This window comes from Zingiber officinale, chromosome 7B (assembly GCF_018446385.1).
Source record: "Zingiber officinale cultivar Zhangliang chromosome 7B, Zo_v1.1, whole genome shotgun sequence".
Classification (NCBI taxonomy): Eukaryota; Viridiplantae; Streptophyta; class Magnoliopsida; order Zingiberales; family Zingiberaceae; genus Zingiber; species Zingiber officinale.
Window position 1 is genome coordinate 84,292,149 of NC_055999.1, and position 11,058 is coordinate 84,303,206.

General features: G+C 33.1%; 1 protein-coding gene across 2 annotated transcripts; it reads right to left on the minus strand.

The window, feature by feature from the left end:
- Positions 1-855: 855 nt before the first annotated feature.
- LOC122006175 (DNA-binding protein S1FA-like) lies at positions 856-10,621 on the minus strand. Of its 2 annotated transcripts, none has more exons than XM_042561568.1 (3): positions 10,467-10,621; positions 10,267-10,322; positions 856-1,357 (listed from the first exon to the last, which is right to left on the minus strand). In XM_042561568.1, the coding sequence occupies exons 2-3, from the start codon at positions 10,291-10,293 to the stop codon at positions 1,142-1,144; spliced, it is 243 nt and encodes an 80-aa protein (XP_042417502.1). In that variant the 5' UTR covers positions 10,294-10,322; positions 10,467-10,621; the 3' UTR covers positions 856-1,141. The 2 variants fall into 2 exon arrangements, with proteins under 2 accessions (XP_042417502.1, XP_042417503.1); XM_042561569.1 differs by having other exon boundaries at positions 10,409-10,590.
- Positions 10,622-11,058: the final 437 nt, after the last annotated feature.

An 11,058-nucleotide genomic window follows, 5' to 3' on the forward strand; every position in this document is an offset into this window, starting at 1 on the left:
TTTTGTTTTGTTTTTCTAACCGATTTAAAATTATGTAAATTGTCCTATAATTCCATCTATTTATCTAAGTATCTTTATTTGTTTTTTTAGGTACAACCATATTAAGATAAGATATAATTTTTCTTAAATGTAAGATTTTTAAATTAAAATTTAATATATTTTTTATTAAATTTAATATGATTCTTATTTTCATTATACACAATTCTAATTAAATGATGCTGAATTTAAAAGAGATTATATCTTATTATTTTAAACTTTTTATATCTATAAAATATAATAAGTAATTCTATTCTATAAAAATAATTATATAATTTTTAAAAAATTTATTATTATTTAATTAGAATAGAATATATCAATCGATTATATAATTTCTTTTAAATTTATTATTATTTAATTAGAATATAATATACCAATAGATTGGTCAGTAAAAATATATATATATATATATATATATAATATTATATTTTAATTTAAATATAATAAATTTAGAAAGAATCAAAGAAGAAAGAAGTTAAGTTTGTATGCATAGAATTAGGGGTAATTTACCCTTAAACATTTGCGTAGTAGATACACCAAAGGGAGGCTCCACATCAACAGTGTCTATGCAACCAATGAGGATAGGGAAAATAATAAGTTAGTACTGTATAGATTATTATATAGCTTTCTGACATAAGAATATTTTTTATATGATAAAAAGGATTTTCTGAAACGTAAGCAAAAATCCTTCATATTTTCTTCAGTCTCTCAAAAGAAGAACGCAAAAAATCTCGTCATTTTAGTTTCCTATCCATTCCCTTTTGGCTTCTTTTTCTTCGCTTTCACTTTAGCAGAAATTGGTGAACATAAAAAAGATAGTTATACTAGAAATTGATGAACTATTTATTAACTGAAAGGGAAAACACAAACTATTGATACTAAACAAATGTACTAGGAGATCGGACCCTAATATACCAATTCAAGACTAGTAAATCACAACAATTCTTCTTCAGACAAGCAGTACTAGTTGGGCTGACACCAACTGAACAGGGAAATTCAAAGTTCACACGCACTACTACAACACAAAGTTTCAAATGCATGTCGGCATGGAACCAAACCTCGAAACAGTTGATAGGGTTCTCCCACTTCGTTTATTAGGGCATGTTTATTCTCCAGGGGCACTGACCCCCTGCCTGAGCCTTTCCTTCTTCATCTTCTTTTTTGACACGGGCTTCTTCTTCCTAGGCGGAAGGGTTCTCTGTGCGTAAGTATAGAGAGCATAATTGCCAACAAGGAATAACAATACAAGTCCACCAATAAAAAGCAAGACCACCAGTCCAGGGTTCAGTCCGTTAGTTGCTCTCTCCCTGATTACGTGTCCCTGTCGATAAGATAATATATATACTTCAAATGAGGCATTTTTATAAGGAAATCAGCTATAGCACTCAGAAGAATCAAAGCAAACAAGATATTGAAGTGAGCATTTGTATAAAAGAATAAAGCAAAATAATAATAATAATAATAATAATAATAATAAATAAACAAATAAAATTAAAGGGTCATCCAATAAGCATGACGCTAGAATTCTTTTATAACTTCTGCATTTTGCATTATATATAGAGAGAGAGAGTTAGAACAGATAAATCAATTAATTTTAGAGGTACAAAGTAAGTACTACTGGTCAATATTTGACAGGTCCTGAGTCAGGCAACTGACTAATCCTACACATTTGCATTAGAAAGAGGTTTAGGAGGCCAAAGAGAAATGTCCAGTTACATATCATTTTGGTCTCTAATCAACAACATACACGGCTGAGCTAATCTATTATTCTACCAGATATGTATCTAAATTATACACAAGGCATAAAGATGATTAATTTAGTGTATGTTAGTTAATCAACATACACGACTCTACTAGATATTGTTTCATTAGTCAATTGCTCAATTTTAGTTTCATACCATTTTAGTCTCTTATCAACATACGCGAACGAGCTTGGGTAAGGCTATATGACAATTACCATTACCAATAGATTCAACATCATCTTTCACGTCATCATTGTGTCAAAAAAGTTGTGGCAAGCACCAAAATTGGAGATGAGCCTCAAAGCACTTCCATAGAGGATACAAGGATGAGACTGTCATTAGGTGACCCTCATCATTTCTAAAAATGGCAAGGGAAGAGTGAATGTAAGAATTGAAAGGAAGAATTTTCTTGCAAATCTTCCAATGGAAGTGGTCATGTTACTCGCCATATAAAGTCACATGATACTACGATCGCGAATGCTCAGGCGACACTATCTCTTGTTGTTAACAATCTTGTAAATTTTGTATTTTTTCAATAAAGAAGGCAGGAATGGTCACATAAAATTTATTATGAAATATGAGCTATGTTGATGCAGGTACACCAGAATCGAATCTGAGTTTTGATATTGTCAAAGGTTCAAATCATGTTGTAATCTAACAAGTTAACTAAATGTACATGATGTTTAATCAACCGGGGAAGTCTTAACAGATTGTGGAAGCCAGATAGGAAGCCCAAGTGGGTCGAGAGGACCCGACACTTGGCAGGGTAGCTCGATAGGTTTGGAGGACCGTAGATCGAGAGGAAGTCTTAATGAGTCGATCTGATACTAAGCAACAAAGTCCAAACAGGTCTGGAGGACCAATGTTTGACAGGTAGATTGAGGTAAACAAACTGGAAAGAAGCGACAGTGAGGTTGTGTTCCGAGAAGGAACAAACCCTAGGTCGCTGATCCAAATGAAGAAACCGGAAAAATTTCCAAGTTGAGATCAAGACAGTTTTATTGTCAAATACTACTCATGCATCTAACTATTCATATATTTTGTCCTAACTTTGTTTTGCAGAGATATATTGTGTTAAACTCTGTTTTGCAAGAACCGGCCTGATCGGTCGATCGAACACAGGGATTGGTCAACCGAACTAGATCGACCAAAATTCAAACCAGAGCATAACATAGTTCGATCAAAGACTAATCGATCGACCGAACTAGATGATTGGTCGATCGAACCATGATGACATAGCAAAGATCAGATCGAGCCGAAGCAAAGAAGGAAGTCAGGCTGATCGATCGACCGAACACAGGGATTGGTCAATCGAACGATCACTCTAGAACTAAACACATAGAAGTTAAACATCACTTCGTTAGGGATCATGTTACTAAAAGAAATATCGAACTTAACTATATTGATTCAAAATCTAACCTAGCCAATATATTCACCAAGCCTTTACCTAAAACTGAATTTAGTAACTTAAGAAGACAATTAAGTATGTGCTTTATAGAATAGGTTTCCTTATTTCTTAACACATTTTTGAAAATTATTAATTAGTTTTTCAAAATTCCCCTATCAAAAATTGTTTTCAAAATATTTTATCTTTTCAGACTAGCCTAAGTCTTACCGTAAAATTGCATGCTCCTATAATTTTAGCAACCAGCATCTCACAAGCACAATAGGATACCTTGCTTGTGTATTTTGAAACATAGACTGTTGTGAGATGCTTAGGACTTAGCCTAAGATTTCAGATACTTATGTCAGTCACTATAAATCTAAACTTTAAACAAATATATTGATCAATTTGAGTTATCTGGCTAGTAACCAACTAGTTAGACCTAAACACTCAAACTGACCAACTTAAATTAGCAGTTGCTATCTAGTGGTAGTTAGCTAAGTATGAAGGTTGGACATTTCATCATAAAGATATTTTTTTATTTTTAAAATCATGCTTAAACTTTTAGGTACTTTTCAATTTTAGGAGAAACTTCAATATCATTTTTTGAAAATTTTCAACACTAAGGAAATTCAAACTTAATTTTTCAAAAAAAAAATTCTTTCAACATATTTTCAAAACTATTTCTAACATACCTTTATCTTTACATTTTTTTAAAAAATTATTTTCAAATTTTTTCTTTAATATATTTTTAAAATTATTTTCAACCCTTATCTTTACAAAATTTCTTCAAAATCATTTTCAAATTTCTCTTTATCAAATTTTTAAAATTATTTCTAACAAATTTTTTCTTTATCAAATTTTTAAAATTATTTTTAAGCCTTACTCTGCTTAAAAATTTATCTTAGCAAATTTTTAAAAATTTAACTTTAACAAATGTTCAAACCTACTTTCAAATTTTTATTTGACTTGCAAAATCTTCAAACTTCTTTTCAAAATTTATCTTCAGAATGTATCTTTATAATCTTTGGATAAGTTTTCAAAAGTCTACTTTTTAAATCTAAATATCTTAGAATCTTACTTAAATTTTTTTTTAACCCGTCCTTATTTTCAAAACCATATTTTTAACATCTTCATGGATTCAAATTTATTATTTATGTTTCCTCTATTTTTTATGTGTGTCAAAGGGAAAGAGATAGTGAATTCAGGGGGAATTATTAAACTCAGAGGGAGTATTCACAACAACAACAACAACCAAGCATTTTCCCACTAGGTGGGGTCGGCTGTATGAATCCTTTTACGTCATTGAGCTCTATCTCTTATTATATCATCATCTATATTTAAATAAATTTTATCTTGTTTTATTGTTGCTAACCAAGTCTTTTTTGGTCTTCCTCTTCCTCGTTTGATATGTATGTTTATCATAGTTTCACATCGTCTAACTGGAGCATTTATTGGTCATCTAAGTACATGTCCGTACCATCTTAAACGTGTCTCTCGGAGTTTTTCCTCAATAGATGCAACTCCGACTTTCTCTCTAATGCTCTCATTTCGTATTTTTCCCATCCTCGTATGTCCACACATTCACCTTAACATCCTCATCTCTGCAACTCTCATCTTCTGCTCATGTGCTCGAGTCATAGCCCAACATTCAGCTTCATATAACATAGCAGGTCTAACTGCGATTTTATAGAATTTACCTTTAAGTTTAAGAGATACTTTACGGTCACATAAAACACTCGACGCTCCCCTCCATTTCACTCATCCTGCTTGTATTCTATATAAGATATCTCTCTCAATCCCTCCATCATTTTGCAAAAATGATCCTAAATATTTAAATCTCTCGGTTCCGGACAACTCGTCCTCTCCTATCTTAACAATTGTTTCATTACTTCTAATATTGCTAAATTTAAATTACATATATTATGTCTTTAATCTACTAAGCTTAAAACTTTTTCCTTCTAGTGTTTCCCTCCAAGATTCTAGTTTAGCATTTACTCCTTCATGTGTCTCATCTATTAAAATAATATCATCTGCAAATAGCATGCACCACGATATTGTGTCTAGAATGTGCGCAGTGAATTGTCCATAATTAGTGTAAAAAGATAGGGACTTAGAGCTGATCCTTGATTTAACCTTATCTTTATTGGAAATGCTTCAGTTACTCCACCTGAAGTCTTTACTCTGGTTGTTACATCCTCATACATATCCTTAATTAGTTCAATATATGTTACGCTAACACCTCTCTTTTCTAAAATTCTCCATATAATTTTTCTTGAAACTCTATCATAAGCTTTTTCTAAGTCAATGAATATCATGTGTAGAACTTGTTTTTGCTCCCGATATTTTTCAATTAATTGTCTAAGAAGATGTATAGCTTCTATTATCGATCTTCCAGGCATGAACCCAAATTGATTTTCTGTCACTGTGATATCCTTTCTTAATCTTTTTTCTATTACTTTTTTCAAAATTTCATAGTATGACTCATTAGTTTAATACCCCTATAGTTTGCACAATTTTGTACGTCTCCCTTGTTCTTATATAAGGGAACTAGAGTACTTATCCTCCATTGATCAGGTATTTTTTTCGTTTTCAATATCATGTTAAATAATTTTGTAAGTCATTCAATATCTTGTTTCCCTAAGCACTTTCATACCTCTATCGGAATATCATCTTGTCCAACGATTTTTCCATCGTGCATCTCATTTAAAGTTTGTTTTACTTCTGAAGTTTGAATTCTGTGATAAAAATTAAAATTTCTATGCTCATTTGACCTATTTAAATTACCTAAGTTAAGTTGGTCACCTAAACATTCATTAAAAAGTTGATAAAAATACCTCTTCCACCGCTCTTTTATTTCATCGTTTACTAATACCCTATTACATTCATCTTTAATACATTTTATTTAGCTAAGATCTCTTGTTTTCCTTTCTCTCACTTTAGCTATTCTATAAATATCTCTTTCCCCTTCTTTTGTATCCAATTTTTGATATAACCGTTCAAAAGTTTCTTTTTTTGCTTCACTCACTACTTTCTTAGCTTCTTTCTTAGCTATTGTATATTTTTTAAGTTTTCTTCGTTCTTACAAATATATAATTCCTTATAAGCTATTCGTTTTTCTTTCACTTTCTTTTATACTTTCTCATTCCACCACCAAGATTCTTTACTTAGTGGTGCATGTCCCTTTGACTCACCGAGTACACTCTTAGCTACTATTTTCAATTTTAATACCATCTTATCCCATGTTGTATTAGAGTCATCGTATATTTCAACTTTAATACTCAGGGGGAGTATTAAGTAAAAAAATTACTTGTTTACTTATCTTTGCATATGTTATCAACTTAACTGTAAATCTTAATTGCCAAACATCAAAAAGAAGAGATTGTTGATGTAGGATGGACCAGAATCGAACCTTAGTTTTGATGTTATCAAAAGTTCAAGTTAAGTCATGTTGTGATCTAACAAGTTAACTAAGTGTGCATAATGCTTGCTCAACTGGGGAAGTCTTAGCAGATCGTGGAAGCCAGACAGGAAACCCAAGTGGGTCGAGAGGACCGGACACTTGGCAAGGTAGCTCAATAGGTTTGGAGCACCAAAGATCGAGAGGAAGTCTTGGTGAGCTGATCCGATGCTAAGCAACAAAGTCCAAACAGGTCTGGAGGACCAATGTTTAGCAGGTAGGTTGAGATAAACAAACTGGAGAGGAATAAAGGTGAGGTCGTGTTTCGGGAAGGAACAAACCCTAGGTCGTTGATCCAACTGAAGACACCGGAAAGGCTTCCAAATTGAGATCAAGACAGTTACTGTCAAATACTACTCATACATCTTACTATTCATATATTATTGTCCTAACTTTATTTTGCTATATTGTGTTTAACTCTGTTTTACAGGAATCGACCTAATCAGTCAACCGAACACAGGGATCGATCGACCGAACACAAGGATCGATCGACCGAACCAGATCGACTCAGACCAGAATTCAGACCAGAGTAGAACAGAGTTCGCTCAAAGGCTCAAGCCGAAGTAAAAAAGGAAGCCAGGCTGATCAGTCGACCGAACACAGGGATTGGTTGACCGAACGATCACATCATTAATGAAGAAATGCGAATCTCGACGAACAAGAAAAGTTCACTGTCTGATCGACCGAATATGGTAATCGGTCAACCGAACCATTAAAGATCATAAATGCACGAAGATCAAATCTTAGCAAAGAAGGAAAACACAGTCTACCGATAGGAGGTTCGGTCAATCGAACGAATTAGTCGACCAATGAGTTTATCAATCGATCGAACCATGCTTATAAAAGGAGAGCTCGAGGTCCGAGGCAGGCATCAATTCTTATGTTCACCTCTGTGCAAAAGCTCAGTTCGTGCTACTGCTCTGCAACACATCTTCAAGTAAACTATTACTCTGACAAGACGCCAACGATCTCCATCTATACCCTTTTTCAATATACTTTATTTTAGCTTGCATTGTACTTAAATTCAAATAAGATAGTAGTCTATTACTATCTTATACTTCATTGTACGAATTGCTTATTTCCAAAGTTTTGGAAAGAAGAGTTTTAGTGGATTGCCCAACGGTGCGATCAAGGATCGCGGGCCTTAGAGTAGGAGTCGACCTAAGTTCCGAACCAAGTAACCGAAACTTGTCTTTATTTTTCGTTGCACTACTCTTGTTTTAACGCTTGAAAAGAAAATTTTTTAATGTACGATATTCATCCCCCTTTATCGTATCTTTCGATCTTTCAAATTATTGACTAATTCGAGTAACTTCAAATATTTTGTGATAACTTATTTTCTATCTTAATTTAGAAAAAGTATCTAAAAAACACAATCCATTCAAATACAACAAAACTATTTAATAAGGAACAAGAAAATTTAGCTATTTTTTTAAATCTCACAGATATAAAATAACACTATCTTTTGAGAAGATTATAGTCCTATGTCCTTTTCTTTCTTGTTTCATCATATTGATCAAAATGAATGAATATTGTCATCATCTATATCCTATATACCTAGATAGCAACAAAGTTTTTCAAAAACTTAAAAATAGATAGGAGTCACATTACAACTAAAACCTTTTTTCTTTTCATTTCTGAATTTCATATTTTTCTTTTTTACATTTATTAAATTTGTCACTCTTGCTTAAGTTAAGGAAGTCATTTTGCCTGCATTATGATATGATGCCCTCACAAGTAACAGAGCAGATAAATTCTTAATGCAAACCCTTTTTATAGGCATGATAGGCCACTAATCCATCAAATCCTGCAGCCTCACCAGTTCAAACCATGACAGACCCTTGTGTCAGGTAATCTGTGAATATTGTTTGTATACCCTCGCCAAAATTGAGGATCTGCCAAACTAGAGATAAAAAGTGCTCTGAGTGGGCACATATGTAACCACCTACTCATTTTAGACAGGGAATCACATCACATATGCAATATGAGGTACCAATAGACAATTCAAGAACCTAGACAAGCACCTCTACAACCAACTTGGGTCAAGTGCATATGCAAGCTAAGAGGGCCATCTATCGAGTGAAAAGGGAAAAACTTAGTTTGGTTCATTTGATGATCTGGAACTTAATGAAGACTTATATAATGTTTTTTCTCCAATGAAGAAGATCCTTATGATTGCAACATACTAAATCATGTTTTTGAAGTGGTAGCACATAATTTGTAGTGTCAAGTAAAACATTTGTTCTGTAAGTGATAAACGCTTTAGATATTAATCATATGGACATTACAAATAAACATATCCTATTCAACATGTTATATTGCATTGCACATTAAGATTATTCTTTATATATTCTATGTGGAATTGTGAGTTGGATGAATTAATCCATATACTTTGTTGGATATACGTGAGCTACATCTATGAGTATGCCCAACATTTTTTTTTTCTAATTTTGATTGCATGTGCCCCTGCATTCACATACCATACAGTGAGTTGATTATCTATCATCAAGAGACAACTTCTAAAATTTTAGGGATAGCAATACATAGTAATCATAGAAACCCAGACCTACTCAAGACACTTAAGTGTTGTTCAAAGATCTAATAGTTTGGTTTTAGCCAAGTTTAGCTAGTAAGATCATATAAACAAATGGAGTTTAGGTAAAGTTTGGATTTGGCTAAATTCATGGGTATTTATGTGTACATGCATTTTATACACATTTAAGTCAGATATTAAGAGCTTTACATACTAATAAATCATAAGAGATGAGTTCGGATTTAGGTAGCAATCACTTGGTTAGGTTAACTCTTGGGTAATGCCCAAAAAAAAGGTACTCAACCTACTGTCATCTCGTTAAAGATAATTGTTTCTAGTGAGCCTCTAAGTATGAAGGCTGATGCTACCTCTCATCAAGGACTACCAACACAAACATGTTGATATTAGAAAAAAGGTATTTTGCCAGTACAGCCACCACAAGTACAAGCTCATTAACTGGGATGTGTGCTTGGCACATAGCTTGAGTGCATGCTGGACTAGGCTACAAAAGGATTTGCAGCAAGTAAAGGTCTCGAGGCATTCTACCATTTAAGAAAAAAATGTATAAATAGATTATCAAATTTGAACTTGTAGACTACAATTTACTATTATATTACTATAAACTATGGAATAGAATATTTTAGCTATCACAATTAAGTAACTAAACTTGAAAAAGGTTACAAAACATAAGTATAATAAAAAAAACAACTAACCTGCTTGTGTGAATAACTAGTTTGGCAATTGATGATACAAAATAAGTCGGTAGATTTGGAAATGCCATACAAATACTATATGGTTAGATTCTGAAATTACTTATTTCAAGAGGATTTTACTTATTCAAGCAGTCCCAGACTACACTAATTTAAAAACCTTCCGAAATAATGTCATGGACATACTTCTCGGCAAAGTTAATTTTGTGAATAATTATGCATATAGTCATGGGCAATCGATACAGGAGTACTGAGAGCGATCAAACATGTGCACAATCAATAGATCATGGCTACTTTCTATAAAGACAATAGGATCTACAGCAATCAAACTAGACCAAAACAGATCCGATCATATTTATCTTAAGATGCTTCAGAAACAATGAAGGAACTCGAGGCCTTACTGCAGCATCCGAGAACGATTCGTCCATGGTGCGAGACCAAAAGCACTAGTCCTACTCTGCGTGCATCATTCGATCGGTATCAGTGAAAACCCATCAGAAAAAAATCGATCGCTCGATAGATCGGAGGAAGGAAAAAACTTACAGATCAAATCAAGAAACAACAGTAAATAAAAAAGGGAAGCAATATCAAGAATCCCTACCTCTTCCAGTATCCAGACTCCGGGACCCCGAATCGAGAAATAGAGAAAAAGAAAGGCCCGAAATGAATTCGACGAGATCGAGGGCACCGGCGGCGCACCGAGATGCAAACCATGGCTAGAGGATTCTATTAAGGACTCAGATCACGCGCAGCGCACGTGAAAGAAAGGGCAGTGCCCGTGAAAGGTCCATTTAATTCAGTTGAAAAGATTCCGAATCGGACAAACCCTACGGTTTGGGCCCAACTGACAGTTGCCTTTAGGGCTGATTTATCCCCAAAATTTCCAGATCATTTTAATTTTTCGTCTTTTTTTTTTTTGTTTTAAATCCTGGAAACGCCTAAAATATAAATTTATTGATCGGATATTAACAATACCTCAATATCCCTTTGAATCAGCTTTATTTTTTGAAATATATATATTAGGTTTTTTTGGTTCTGCATATACGAAGAACAAAAAGCAAGAATTTTTTTTCTTAAAATAACTATTTTCATATTTCAAACATAATTGGTTTAAGTTATAAACAAGTATTGAAGAGACTTCACTGGATTTGTTTTTTTTTTTTAAAAGAGATTTAGGATTTTAAAAGAAAGTT